General features: G+C 40.2%; 1 protein-coding gene across 1 annotated transcript in view; it reads left to right on the top strand.

The window, feature by feature from the left end:
- exoc4 (exocyst complex component 4) overlaps positions 1 to 16,055 on the top strand; it is a 136,740-nt gene that overhangs the window by 87,526 nt on the left and 33,159 nt on the right. The window contains exons 13-16 of the mRNA XM_085251730.1: positions 23 to 139; positions 12,145 to 12,281; positions 13,557 to 13,712; positions 15,349 to 15,527. Of these exons, the coding sequence (XP_085107856.1) occupies positions 23 to 139; positions 12,145 to 12,281; positions 13,557 to 13,712; positions 15,349 to 15,527 (589 nt within the window). The remainder of the gene's footprint in view (positions 1 to 22; positions 140 to 12,144; positions 12,282 to 13,556; positions 13,713 to 15,348; positions 15,528 to 16,055) is intronic.

Below are 16,055 nucleotides of genomic sequence, written 5' to 3'. Positions count from 1 at the left end.
ACTTTTGTCAATCAACCATTAGGTACGGACAGAGATTAATAAGGAAATCGAGGCAGTTAGCAAGGCAGCTGATCCTCTGAAGATTCTTGCCAATGCTGATACCATGAAGGTTCTCGGTGTCCAGAGACCCCTACTGCAGGTAAGAGACACTCACCATATTCCAATCAACAATTAAATGCTTGGTAATAGCGTTCAACACTTGTAAATGTACTGATACTATGTATGTAATGGAAACAAACGTGGAGAGTATTGCCAACACAACTCACACAACTCAACGTCACAAATTGTGTCCTTAAAAATTATCATCAGGTTAAATCAACAATCTTCTCAGTGTAAAGTGGACACCTGAACACTCATGGACTGGACAATGATTGTGCAAAGGGTGACTACCTACAGTTGCAAAGAAATCATTTGATATGTTTCATAAATACCTAAAAGAAGAAAAGTATTTGTGTGTTATTAGTTCAAACAGATTGTTTATAATTATCACTTCAATGAGGAAAAGCCTGGTAATTCCATAGGGTTTCCAAACTTTTTACTGCAATTATCTACCAGCTTTGATCAGGTTTGTCAGCACTTTTGCTTTATCTGGATACTCTGAAGTGCATTGGACTTTTTTGGTGTTAAAAACCTCACAAACCTGTGTGCACCCACAATATGCGAATAGCACATGTCTGGATGCATGCAGCTGTTTACGTACATTCACCTCACTGTTTTCTGTGAACTGTTTCTTGGTTTAGGTTTTTAGACAGACAGATTCAGAATCCCTTCTCCCTCACTTTCTCTCTCAGATCATTATGATCAGCCTGCCAACTATTTCACAGGATCATAATTAACGCTGAAATCGTGCTTGATCTTTTTGGAGCTGTTTCTAAGTGGTGGTTACAGTGTGTGACACACGTGCACATATATGTTGTAGCTCTTATATGTGTCTTTCATGGGCCTTTTTCTGCAAAAAACAAATTTTTGATAATAATGGCTGACCTTCTGAGGGTTTTGTGGCTGAAATTCAGTGTGTCCATGACACACACACACACCACATGACTGTGACACTTCATGGCCGCTGTAGCAGAGAAGAAAAATGGCTTCACTTTTTAGATGTTTCTTCATGTTGTGCCTATGTGTGCAAGTGCAGCTTTCTCTTTAGGTGTCCTAGTAATTATTTCCTGTTCAACAGTCAGGGCCCGTGCACATGCATGCACATAGTTGTTTTGTTATTGTCCTGATCTTGTGATATCTACCTTGCTTTATTTTGTTGATTCGATTTTACAAACTATCGAATCAACTCATTGTGACTTGCTAAAACACTGGCTCACGTGGCTGATTTTTGGCAGTCTTTTTAATTCAAAACAGGTTCGTGGCAGGTTGAGGATTATAACAATGCCAAAGTCAAGATTCAGACAGTTGGCAAGATTTGTCTCAGCTGTCAGATTCTCAATGTTTAGTGGGTATGGCTGTCTGTGTCTCCAGTATTGTAAAAATGTATGTTTTGCATGCACGCTTTATTTTTTGCATATCGGTCTATAATATGAATGTTTGTATGTAAGTGTGTGTTTGTCCACGCAGTTGTCAAGGAAGACAGTGTCCCAGTTTGTTTTTGCTGTGGGTGTTTGTGCGGCAGACCTTGGATATGAGTTGTCAGCTCGTGTGTACGCGTATGAGTGCGTGTTTTGCTGTGTGTGTTTGTTTCTGTCAGAGCCTTACTGTCTGCGCGCTTGGTTTTCTCACTGGGAGGGAACAGCGGTGGCAGTTCATTACAGAGAGAGAGACCGTGGGCGTTTGGAGTTCAGCGGGGTTTGTTTACGGCTCGGGCCCCTCCTTAACGAGGAGTTCAGCATCTTGCTAATTATGCTGCTGTGGCTAATGAGCCTTTCTGCTGATAGTGGAGAGTGCAATAAAACACTCCTTTTGTTTGGGCTTTTTGCCTTTTTTAATTGGGCTGAATAAAAGACCCTTCCCTGCTTCTTCTCTTGTGATTCACATTCTAGGGTCAGGATGGCATTTGTGTGTTTATGGTAAGTTTTTCATGTGTGTTTTGGTAGCAGTTGTGTATGTTTTGCTACCTGTGTGTGATTTTGTTTTTGGCCTCCAATTTGAGAGCCATCCTACTGCTTTCTTTGATGGCCTTCATCCACATGGCCACTGTTATGACAGACTGCGCTCTCTCTTTCACAGTGTGGAGTTTTTCTATTCACTTAGTTGTCATGAGAGCTTTTGATAATGGAGTTTGACAGAGTTCATCCAGAGAATATATACTAAAATAGTTTTTGAACTGGTTCTGCGTAAAGTACTTTGTCAGGAACTTCTATCTAATCATATTGTGAGTCTCTGTGCTTGCACTAGTTAATTAAAGATTAATCAGACGTGTCTTTGTGTCTACATATCCATGGTGTTGGTGGACACATATGTACTTTATGTGCCCCTTTTAAGTCCCCTACTATTTTCTGTGCCAGATGCTATCAGAAAGAAAGAAAGACACACACTGGAATCACAACCAGCATGGTTAGAGGAGGGGGAATAGCCCAGCATCGCTACACAACATTAAACACCCTCTCTTATACACCTTGGCTGCAGCCGCATACAGCAAACCATAGGGGAGCACATTTTATAGATGCATCTGCTCTCTGCAACCACTGAAGCAAAAATTTATGTGCGCAATAGTTTGAATTGGAAGAAGATATTAGCATTTGGGGTTTGGGGTTTTGTATGGTGCAGAATTTCATTGAGGTAAGAGCCTAGCGGCACGCGTACATAGACCATTGGTCACTTTTAAAAACCTGTGTATACACAATAAGGCATAATTATTGTGTAATCTTTGTGTTTCATATATATACACATATACAGCAAGACAATATGTATGCTATCCTATCCTTCTGACCCTCTGTGATACAATATGTGGTGGGGTTAGCCATGGTCTTTTTTTTCATTGCTCCCTCACATATCATGGGTAGAATATTTATGAATGCATTTCCATGACATTAACTTTTGGAGTGGATCATAGTTATTAAATATATTTATGTTTTATGAATTATTTGACCTTTTGTTAGTGATATCTCTGCAGGAGAAACAGACAGAGTGACTTTGTGGAAAGGCTGCACAAGAGTCAAGGTGAATATCACAGCTTATGTTTGCTTAAGCAGCCTTTAATAAGCAATAGACATTCAGTCTAGGCATAGGTTAATAAGTTATAATGATAGGGGCAATGGTTTTCCTATCACTAGGTACCAGCGGTGTCAAATACTGTTTTTATATATCATGTATATGTATTCATCAAATTGATATGATTAAGAGGTGACACTGGCTGTATATTGTCCACTAGGAGCATGAGATAAGGGCTTTCTAGGGCTGTATATAGCTCAGTGGGAAAGGCTAATGTCCATTCATGCATCTGTGTGATAGCATAGCCTGGGATGATAAGTCTCCAGAAGAGAGTTAATGTTTAAAAAGAAAAAAAACCAAGAGCAAGGCAGCCAAGCTACCGATGTCTGCCTGTTTACAAATTCTTTCAGTTTTTCTGGTTACTTTCTTTCTTGCCTTGTCTTTGTTGCTCTCAGCCACTCATTTATTGTCACCATAGTTATTCCCATTTCATTCTTGTTTTTCTTTCCTTTTTGCAGGATCTAAACAGCAACTGTAAAGCAACACACAAACATACACGCCGGTAGCCGCAGCAGTGTGATGCTATCTGTCCAGAGTGTTGCCACTGATTGATTCATTTAATTAGAGTTAGATCGAGGGAAAGGAGTATAGACGGAGGGAGAGATGGGGAATAGAATAGAAGAGCAAAACAGGATAGGGAGGGTATGGTCACTCTGCTGGATAGCTGTGGAGATTGGCTCCATTAATCTTGGTAGAACCCCCCTAGTGTCCCCTTTACACACTCACTTTGTGACGTCCTAACATACAAGAATACACAGTGCGCACATGCGGGGACACACAACTGCAATAAGACCAACCCACCAGAACACATTTCCCAGGCCCTGAAGACCGTGATGTCGAGCCACCTGGCTGGCCACTTGGTGCGCTTGTGTTTCTTAGTGGGTCTGTGAGTGCAGATGAATTGTTTGTATTGAGCTTGTTTACTTCATTAGTCAAGACCACATCAGAGCCATAATTACAGTACACATCAGCCCTCTCTTTCCAGCTAAGTATCATTCAGCTTGGTCCCCAGTGTCTGCGCACAATAGCCGCTAACTAGTCCTTTTGTATCTGCATGTTAATGGAGTAATTGTCTGTGCATTTGTTATTCATATGTGCACCTATTTGCATGTTTTGGGTGTTTGTCTACAAACATAACTTGTTCTTGAGCCAGATGAAGACTGATTTCATTCACTCGCTATCAGCTGCCAGAGCACTCATGGTATTGCGGATGTGTTCAGCGGCCAATGGACTGCTAATGATGTTGACCTTTTAGATTTCATATTTACATGTAGCTTTGTGAGAGAGAGAAGGTTGGAAGCAGGCACGCATGCAGACACATACACGTGTTAATTGTGCATGCACACACGCTTCCACCTCCAGTAACTGTAATGACACTGACCTTTTTATTTGCGATTATGTGTGTAGGCAATGTTTATTTGTGGAGGGTTGATCGCTTCTTGTTGATTGGCTCCCTGCTTTCCACCTCACCCCCAACCCCAATCACGCCATTGCGCACACACATAGACAGTGGAGATGATGGTGCTGGTGGTGGTGGGATTCTCTTTATTAAGGAGACTCTCAGCTCCCCGTTTCCATCAACAGACACAGCAATCACAACACAATACACCTGTTAGCTGCATCAGCCGTGCCCTGTGATTGTGGCACAAGTGGAGGTGGGAGGTAACAGGAAGGGGGGTATTAGGGTAGTTAGTATACACACATGAACAGTAGACACACACACTCATTTACTGCCTCAGCACACTGGGAGATGAACAAACACAACCATCTTCACCAGAAACAAAACCATCAGACAGTCCCACATTTATTAGTAAAAGGTTTGTCAGGGGAAAATGCTCAACAACCATTTTTATTTGACCAAAATCGGCATTTTCACAGAGAAATAAATAATATAAATGCTTTCCCATTTCCCAACATTTTCTCCTGACTGTTGCTTGGAACCCTCTGCTACATTATCTGTCATGAAAGCGATTGTGGCCAAGCATCCGGTTGACAGTTTTACAGCTATTAAGAATTACCGAGAAATAAAGCACCTTACCATTCTTACCCACAGCACTTTTGTCTTTGCTTAAAATTAGTCCCTTCAATCTTTTTTTTTTCCTCCTCGACCAAGAGACACAAAGTTGTAATCACTAAGTCTACATGGTGCTCTCTAGAGATTGTGTGATCTTATGTTCTCATCTTGGTAGTAGCACCTTCAGTCTATCTTTAATATTTAATTAGTGCAGAAGTTTATTTTTATTTTTCCACAAAATGAACACTATGACTTCCTTCTGAGTTTGTTCACCTCAAAGGCTTATTTCTCTTCTTCCTCCTTCCTCACTGCTGAAGGTCTAACAATACCTGCCACCCACCTTTGTCTGGTTATCTCACACCAAACACATGTACTCCTGAGGCTCACACCCAGCTGCCCTGGGCCAATAACCTGCCACTGCCATTGATATGTGACACAGCTGTACTTTTTTTTGGTAGTATTTTTTTAAAATATATTTTCGCACAACTATAATAGTTATATATTATTAAAAAGAATTGTGTGGTGTATTAGAGAGAGCCTTTAAATAAGCCAAGAAAACACCTTGAACAGCCCTGGGTGGTGCATGTTCACACCACGCATTGCTTCCACAGAGTTTCTGTGTGTAACAAGACATAATCTTTGCCTTTGGACTGAGTCAGTTACAGAAGGAGAAGTTAAAATGTCAGCTCAACCACAGACATGCCCTCTGGTTTTAAAGAAAACAGGCTGAAGGCTCCTGATAGAAGGTTTTGCTTGAATTTTTAATCTGCAAATGAAAATCTTTGTGTTTTGTGAGTATTGTTTATGTTTTTACATGTAGACCTAATGCTTAACACAGAAAACACATGCATTCCCCCAACATAAAGCATTCAACTGCATTATAAAATATAACTTTCATTCACCGACATGTAAATCAAGTTGTTGTGATAAATAATTCATGGTATTTGCCAATATGTGAGAAGGTAGTTGGGGGAACCAAAACACACACACCAAAAAACTGGGGGATTATGGGGTGATTACTAGAATGGAGTTTGGGGTCACAGTGGAGATTCAAATGGCACATTTGAACTCCAGAGTGATTCCCAGGATTAGTATGTGCAGAAGCTCCATATTTTACCCCGCATTTGTGTTTGTGTGTGGGCGTAAATAGGGTGTGTGTAGTGTAGAAGCCCATCTGTAATCATTCAAGTGTGATATTGCTCCTCATCTCTCAATTAAAACACTTGCGAAGCTTAATGCATGTTTGTATTAAAAGTCATGATTGTGGTGGTGGTGGTGGTGGAGGAAAAGATGCATTCTTTTAATACCTCAATTTGTCCACCCGCAGGTTGTGTACAAGCATTTATTTTATAGTAACTTATTACGCCTTACTGTGGCCATCATAGTTATATCCGTTAGTTTCCATTTCTCATTTTAAAAATATCCAGCCTCACATAAATATGTGATTAGATTTTCATAATTTTGATGATGAGCTGATTTTACCAACGGTTCTACAATGTTGGCATTTCATTCGATGGCACTCAAAACTACATCTGTTTTGCCATTTTCAAAGATTTCATCTGGAGTAACTGAGTGTTCGTTATGTTACCGTTTTAGATGAAAGGTAAACACAATTATGTTTACTCAAAGGTTATGAAAAGATTCAGGCTGAATAAGCGAAATGAGTTGTGGAAAGAGATCAGTCAACCTCAAAGCTGCTTTCAAAACTTCATAAAGAATTTGCAGAATATTTGCTTTTGAAAAAGCTGTGACATCAATAAAAAACAATGCATTTCACACCATTTTTATCTCCCAAGTACATCTTATGTTTCTCAGTTCTCTCAAAATCTTCCAGATTAGTTAGTTTCTCTGTTTTGTTTTATATACAGTCCATTAGAGGACTGATTGCTTGTACTTAATTATAATTGATGGAGGGAGTTCATGTGTGTTTGTATAATCGTCAGAAATAGACAGTTTTCACAGTTTTTGGCAGTGGTGTGAAAAACAAAAAGACGCCATGATTCAGCAGGATGATACTTATCCCTCCTATGAAAGCAGCCAGAGTATAGTAATTTTTCACAGAGTCCAGGGACAACTTTCTTTTTCACATGTTTTTATGTGTATATGATAAGTGGGAAGTATATACAAAATGTTTGAAGTCCTTGAATGTTGGCATTGTAAAGCAATTTTTTTTATGTAACAAGCAACAGTAAATCACAAAGGTGGTCTTCTTGGTATGATTTAAGCTGCTCTCTTTAGTGGTCGCCATGGCAGATCCTCTGCCTCCATCACAGCCTATCCCTAGCATAATCTTCAGTCACAACCCTCTAGCACCCCTGTACATATCTTCTCCTTTTCTCACGCTGTCCTCTCATATACGTTCTCCTCTTCCTTTGTCTCTGGCCAAAAGTAGCACACCGTCACCGTTTCCACCGTCACTCTGTTGGCTAACAACACCAGTGGGCCCTGACCTTTTCATTATGGAAATCTTGTTTTATATTATTCGCTTGTTTGGTTTGGCCACAAATATGTGGCAAATGCCCTTCCTGGCCATTTATCCAGGCTTAGGACTGGCACTAGAGGTACACTGGCTTGTGGCACAAACTAATTTAAAAAAAAGACGTTATTCACACACCTGGCATTGTGCCCCTGTTTAAGCTTGACTTTTTAAGCTTAAACAAACTCAATTACAAACTACACACTCATTTACATGCATACACATTAGAAGCAGCATGTGTTGCAGTTAAGCAGGCACAACCATGAGACCCATCCGGTGTGTGTCAGGGGAGTCTTCAGAGACTGGCTCTCCTGTGACGTTGATGAATGATCTGTCAAGACAATGTCCCACTCATGCCCAGTTCTTCTTTACCCAGGAGAGGAGAACAGCCTTTGTTGGGGGAAAGGGGGGCAGCCAGGGGTTATCTTTCTATGTGTCCCATTTGGTGTGTGGGTGTGGGTGTGGTTGGATGGATGGATGCACGTGCTGCTGAGGTTGTGTTATTTTATCAATCCGTGGTCAGACATGAATGGGATGGGAGAGGCATTACACGAGTGAGTGGTTTTGGGTTAGAGCATGAGTGAAATGTCAGAGAACATAAGGTTAAACACTCTGACCTCTGCACAACCTCAAGGGGTACCCCCTATTTTAATGGGGTAAATCCATGATCCGTTTCCGATTCAAACCTGAGGCCCTGATCTCTCGCTTTCTCTTCTCACAGTCATCTCTGAAAACACAGTAGAGAAATCTCATGAAGCTGTTATTTAGCCACAGCCTGTTATTGGACTTTCCTAGTGAGCTTCAGTAAATAAAATCTTCTTATTCCTTCTACCTTAAATTTTTTAAAAACCTGATGACACGTTTAGTAAAACAAATTCGGCTAGCGTAGGGAGTTTAGTGATCGCATCCCTGTTTTCTTACTGTAGTAATGACATTCCCTGTGCTGTGCTCTTTTTACTCTCTCCAATAAAGGAAACGACTACTTTGAGGGTGGTTTCTGTTGTGATGACCATGCATTGAGAGATTTTACCGCTGAGGCGCCAATCTGAGTGCTAGCTCTGCCTTCATTAAACCACTATAGCTGTGGCCTTCATTTCCAAACAGCAGTTTACCCCAGCAAATTCAAGATCCATTTGCACAACCCAAGTCTAATTTTCTGTGATGACTGTGTTTATCTAGTAATGATGTAAAACGAGTAGCGACACAGTGCAACCATGTGCAGCTTTAGGGTAATAAAATACTAGGAAGTAGAATTGCACAAGAAATATGGGTGGGTTGTTTATTTTGTTTGTTTTTTTCTCGATACCACATCATGTTGACCTTTAAGCTTGAATCATTACACAGAGGGAGAGCGTAAGATAGACATAGATTGAGAAGCATGTCTACTCCTGTGTAACAGTCAAGTAAGATGGAGGATATGTAGCAGAACTGGCTTTCCCCTACCACTCTTACTCTCTCCGTCTAAGCCCTCCCTTTCTCAATCTGTCCCTTGATTACTTTTTAATGATTGCTGCTGCCTAAGACAAATGGCTGTGTTAAATGAGCAAATTAGACAAGGGAGCTGAGTGCAAGAGCATTTGTTAGAGCAGGAGTAATGGATCGGGTATCCATTGTTTACTCTTCTCCATTCACCGACTTGGCCTGCTCTTCAGCTCTTTGTCCTTAAAGCAGGAACAGGATATCGTTATGATTATGGCTGCACAAGAACTTGTTGAGAATATCAGATTTCTAAACCAAAATTTTACCTTTTCCTCACTTTGTTTAACTTTTTCCCTTGAGTTTACATTAATGCAATTTTTTTGTACTTGCTCAAAGACGTTAATGTTAATCTGTGGGGGTTTTTTTCTGTTATGTTGCATTTGCCGGAATACTGCACTTTTATATCAACTGATCATCACTTGAGAATATAGAACCTTATGATGAGCATGCAAGCCATGTTTAATTTTTATCATAGTCATACTGCCACTTGTCTTTTAACAATTAATAGGTCTTGCTACAGCATCAGCCCATTTTTACAGAAAAAAACTTTGTTTTTATGAACTAATTAAATCCAAATGACTAATAATTATGAAAGTACTGACTTGTTTAAGTTTACCTGACCTTACCATACAGCTGACCTTCCAACCAGACCCCTGGAAAAGGCAAAAAATTCTTATTATGACAACATTATCGACATAGTCACTGTAACAGAAAGTAGCAATGATGAAATTACTTTTTTCATCTTCTTATATAATCCAGTTTACGGTACTAGCAGCCTACACAATGGAGGGAAGGTAGCGGCTGCCTGAACTACATTAACAGCCTCCTCTCCTGCAGGGTCTGTGTAATTCCTTCTACCCTGGCAGGCTGACAGGGAATCAGGCATGGACAGTAAAGGGTGCTCCCTTGGCAGAGATGAGGCCTTGGTTAGCACTCCATGGGTATGGGCAGTGCTATGGATCATTACCTCCCTCATTGGAGTAGCTGCTGTTTGTGTGCGTGCATGTGCATGCTCGTCTGCATGTGACAGAATGAGCGAAGGGGAAACTGAACAGAGAAAGAGCTATTAATATTAATATCATTTTATCACATCAGGGGTTCTTTCTTCTTTTTTTTGATGATCAATTATAGTCACTACTGCCCCCTTTAGTCTAGCAGCCACTTAGTCATACCAGATAGTTAGTGACCTCGAATGTAATGGAACCTTTTTTTTAAAAAATGTATTACAAATGGTAGAATAGTAGATATAATACTTGTACATGGTAATTACACCTTTGAGATCCAAGACGCTCATAGCTTATTTGCATACAGTACTGTGTAAACGTCTTGAGCCACCACTCATTTCTTTATATCTTACTTCCAAGTAATAGTTGAGCAGTAGTTCTCCCGGCTTTCTGGAGGTTTTGTAAATTTTTTCTATGGGCAGTGGCTGTTTTTTCACTCATTATCAGTCAAGTCTTTTTACCCGATCATTTTCAAAGGAATGTTTTTCTTGTTTGTTGTTTTTAAGACAGCCACTTAAAACTAACCATGCAGTACCATCTGGAAGGCTTCTGACTGGCAGTGGCTACTTGTTTTAGGATGAGATAGTGCCAAATATAAAAGTAAAGACAGACAATGCAACACTATCAGTCATGGATTGGCCTCCCCAGATCCCGGTTCAAGCAGTGTGGGATTATCTTGACAGTGAATGCAACAAATGGCAGCAAACATCCAAAGAAGAGCTTTAAAATATCCTTCAAGAAGCCTGGAGAACTATTCCTGAATACTACTTAAAGAAACTACAAGAAAGCTTGCCTAAAAGACTTCAAGCAGTATTGAAGAATAAAGGTGGTCAGATCAAATTTAGATTTTATTTTTGCCTTGTTTTCTGTATTTCCATGTGTGTTTGGATGTTTTAATGCATCCTTCCACCTATTTTCCATTTTCCTAGTAAAATATGAAGAACAGATGGATGGCTTGAGACTTTCACACAGTGCTACATTTAAGGTCATAGTAAATAAATGTTGACTTTGGAATATGCTGTCTGCTTGTATATGACATTTTGGTAGACAGCACTAAAAAACAAGGTGCTATGCTACTCTTGCAGCTGTTTGTACCTTGAGTAACGCAAGTCATTTTTCATTTTATCAGTTTTTTTTCAAAAAAATGTAGGTTTTCTATTTCGCACCTTCACTTGAAACTTCATATGAAATTCACATAGTCAGAGAAGGGATACGAAGAGAAATAGAAATCATTTGTTTAAGATTGGCTTTCTGTAAATGGTCGCAGGGGATTATTCTGCACTTCACTGTGCTACTCTTGTAGTTTCAGAGTAGCTGCAGCAAGGCTATCATCAGGCTAATAGTGAGTTATCACTATTATTACAGATGTAGGCTAGGATTGGTTAAGTGCTGGGAGCAGCAAACTGGAACATACAGAGTTGTAATCTTATTTAACAGCTCTCAAATTGCTCAAAGGTGTGTGTTTTGAAAAAGTTTGTTTGATGTGTGTAAGTGTGAGTGTGTCTGGGGATATGAAGCTGCTCTGCTGTTCCCGGGCCAGCTATTAGTCACGCAGGAGTGGCTAATCTGTAATGGCTGCTGTCACAGCCCTGCCGTGGCTCCTGGTGATGGGTGCACTGTGACAAATGCGCACACACTCACTTTAAGCCTGAGAGCACACACAACACAGAAGTTCAAAACACACACGCACAAAAATATGTGCACTCACGCTGATGCACTTACATACAAAGAATCAAACCTTTCACTAATAGTCTTAAGACTTCTGACAAGGTTCCCTGCTTTAGTCGTCAGTCCAGCCTCAGGTGAGGGCAAAGCAAGGGAATTTGGATTACTCCAATTACATTGCTACTCCAACAGACCTGATGTGAAGTGACATCTACATAAATGTTAGTCTACCTTTACCCTTTTTGTTTATTACTGAATTTCGTTTGTTTTTTCTTAAAGCTGAAATCAGAGATTTTATGTTTAGAGTTTAAAAAAAAAACCCTAAAACTGTTTTTCTTTCCATTTAGAGCACAGTGGTGGTGGAAAAGGCCATCCAGGATCTGATGAGCCTGATGCAGGACCTGAGTGCCTACTCCAACCAGTTCCTTGAGATGGTCTGCGACAAGCTCAAGGAGTACAAAGAAATCTGCAACACAGCCTACAGGTAAAAAACACAGAGAAGGCTGGCAGGAAGCTAAAATATAAGGTTAATTGTTATGGTTTGATTTATACATTGTTTTAGAAATTTGGTTATTGCGTTTTCTTACAATCACACACACAGACACAGTGCTGTGAAAAGCTGTTCATCTGTGGCCTCTGGTACCATGTAACACCTGGCTAGAAAAAGAGAGGACTAGAGGATATGGAGGGGGGGTGATAAGCAGGGCAGGAGACACAAGAAAGGACTGACAGACTGCTGGGAGTCCATCTGGACCCTGTCACAGGTCAGCCTCAGTCTCACTGGGGCCTCCGTGTGATAAAGTGTGTGTGTTTGTGTTGCTGAACAGGTCTCTGTCTCCCACAGCCCCACTTATGTGTGTGGTTGCAGATGTGAATGTGATACCCCGGAGTGCTTGGGGTATTAGTAATAATTGCAGAACTAAGCAGTTTCTCTAACATAGGCACAGGCAAACAAAGCAAATAGATACTGGCACTCTGCCACAGATTGTCCTCAAGCCAATTCACGGCTGCTGTAATTTTATTTTATATGTCAGTAAAGATGGTCGTAAATCACATTCACAACTCTCTGATTAGCTCGTGTTCTGTTTGTTAGTACTAAGCAGATATTATTTAGCTGTACTTGCTGTATGGCTCATGCACAGCAAAAAAAATTATACTGGAGTTTTTTTTTAAAGCTAGAGGTAGGATCAAAATATTGATTTAGCGGTTTATAGTCTGAAAAATCTATATTTTAATTAAAATATGCAGGCGCTTGAATTGATACCCCAGCCTGTGTGACTGATGAGTCATAATTTTATGATTCTTCATGTTGGCCCTTATAAGATGAATAAGGGTAAAGTTAACAAACTATTAGTGAAGAAGACGCTCGCAGAGGGATATGCCCAAAAATTAAAAACCATTAACTCAGAAAGTTAAATATTGAATGTCCACATTATCAGCTATTTAATAATGCTAATACACACACAGTGACAGTTCAATGCGGTAAATCCAAATCACTGTATTGTTACACTTTCATTATAATTGAAAACTAATAATAATATAGTATGACATCATATGCCTTTTAACCGCAAATCTCATTCAATTTTTTACCCTAAGTTCTTTATCTGTTGGTAAGATGAAAAAAAAATGAAACTAGTTTCTTGATATTCTTCCAATATTATTAACAATGTGTTTCTATTTTAGGAGCAAGAACTTAAAAACACCTTTTTACAAATAATTTCTTGCCTAAGTTTGCATTATTATGTCTGTTTTCCCTCAGGGGCATCGTCCAGTGTGAAGAAAAGCTGACCATCAGTGCTTCCTGGGCTAAAGATGAAGACATCAGTCGTTTGCTCCAGTCCCTCCCTAACTGGGCAAATATGGCCCAGCCCAGACAGACCCGACAGAAGAGAGAGGATGAAGAAGACTTCACCAGGTACAAATTATGCACAGTAACAGTATGCGCATGTACACATGCTCATTCATATGCGTTATGTATGTGCAGAATTAAATAATGTAAGCATACGTGGAATAGCACATACTCACATTCACAGTAGACACACAGACAGAATCAGACGTGGATGTACACAACCACACTTGAGCAATCACGCACTTAATCCCTCCCTCCCATTTTTGCGTCTTTGTTCACATATGTTTTGAACCCCCCTCTTGTTGACTAAGATGTGGCTGTAAAAGAAGTCATGATTGTTCTTTTAAACGCCCTTTATCTGGAGGAAGTGAGGAAACGAGGGAAGAACAAAATAGGAAAATATAAGGAGAGCATACAGAGGCAGGGAATGGGGGGGGTCAGTCTTATCGAAATTGCCTTTGAATGTGCACCCTCTTCAGGGAACACTGGAGCTCATCGGAGCGGAAGAGTAAAGTAAATAAATAAATTGGTTATGCGGCCAGAGAAAGTCAGTTGTGTGCACTCTCTTCCTCTCTCATACACTCCCTTTTCTTAGTCACACACACACACGCGCGCGCGCAGAGAGCACTGAGATAGCAAGAGGGAGACCATAAGGCTGTTTGATTTGAGAGCCGTAGATGTTTTCATCACTATGAAAGGGGATTAGCTTCTGCACGACTCTCAGCCCAGTGCTTTAATAAAGCCTCATTAATAAGCCACACATGCCTGTGCCCGAGTGAGAACGTATGAGCTTGTGGGTTTTGTTTATTTTACCCATCTGTTGTTCAAAGAATCTTGATCTTGCGGGTATCCTGGTGACTCTGGAGGCTAGCTGACATGTCGTGTGTTTGCAGCAGTATAGTTTTGATTTTAAGTTATCCAGCTTCCCAGGTCTCACCCTATGCTTCTGCAACCACAAGTGCTTGAACGCCAAATGCATCTCTGCGTGTTTGTTTTGGCCACTTTGTAAATCTCTGCCTTGTGTTTGGCTTCTTTTTCTAAATGTTTTCCGTCACCTGTTTTTCTCTCCCACCAACTGTTGAGCTAGTGGAAACTTCTTCTTTTTTAAGTATCCGCACTCATAAAATTGCTCACAGTTTTCCCCTCCACTCCTTCTGTGTTTATCGCTGTATCCATCCAGCTTTCAGCCCTTCTTATTTCCCTTGTGTGTGAGTCACTGTAAAGGTCAAAGCAATAATTGAACCCCGAGATACTGAGCACATAAGCATAAGATTATTATAAAATTTGAGCTATTTTCAGTTGAACGCATTAACACACAGAGGAGACGTGTGCACATCCATTCTGTTCGACAATCCATTATTTTATTACTTTAAAAAATTTACTTCTATTATTGCTTTTTATAAAATCCACTCAGTGTCTGCAAACCAGACATTTTGAGTCCAACCAGGAACCCAATCACTGATAAATTCCTCCAAAGAATGTAACACTGCGGACCGATTAAAGTGCCTTTCACAAAGTCTCCTCTGAGCTACGTCAATGCTTTCACAACTTTTTTTTTTAATACCAGCTTCTTTTTTTTTTTTTTAAATGGGTATTTGCCACTTGATTGATGGTTAAATTGTGTTTTTCTTTTGCCAAAAATATAATGTGCCTGTCATTCTAACCATACACTCTTACATCCCTCACCCCGTCCATCATTCAGGGCTGCTTTTGCTAAGGAGTCAGAGGTGCTGACTGGGAACCTCGGAGACAAGTTAATCCCACAGAATGAGATCCTGCGTGATGTCAGTGACCTCAAGGCACTGGCCAACCTTCACGAGAGCATGGAATGGCTTGCCTGTCGCCTCAAGACGTTCTTCGCCACACTGCCTCACGCATCCAGTAAGTTGTGTAAATGTGAAGTAAACAACAGACTTAGTTGTGAACTTCCTTGAATAAGTGTATTTCTTCCAAACAAAGTAAAACCTGCACATCATAATGACAGTCGATATCTGTGAAGGTGTTATTTTTTTTGATGAAATAAAACGAAGCTAGCACAATGATATTTTTGACACAAACAGAGACATATGCAGTGAAATTTCCACCTACATCTAGTACGATGACGCCAACGCAGACATCTGTTGCTGCTCTTTCTGCAAAACTCAGTTTTTTTCTTTAATACATGAGTTTTGCTTGTGGAACGGTTGCATTTGACCAAAAGTAAGATGATCTTTTCTGTCAGTTTCCTTTCTACAGTTTGTTTTTTTGTTTTTTTCATTTATTTTACTTGAAACTGATAAAAAGGCTCTCATTGCTCCAAACTTTTTTAGAAAAACCTGAATATATGAGGTGTAATTAAACAGTTTTGGAAACTGGACCAGATTTGAATTTGCCTAATCTTACCTGCAGCTGTTTGGCCCATGTCTGTGT

The sequence above is a fragment of the Mchenga conophoros genome, linkage group LG17 (assembly GCF_057382185.1).
Source record: "Mchenga conophoros isolate Kocher_MC1m ecotype Shallow Benthic linkage group LG17, M_conophoros_male_GT1.1, whole genome shotgun sequence".
NCBI lineage: Eukaryota > Metazoa > Chordata > Actinopteri > Cichliformes > Cichlidae > Mchenga > Mchenga conophoros.
Note: the sequence above shows the minus strand (reverse complement) of the source record. Positions and strands in the feature narration are given on the sequence as shown.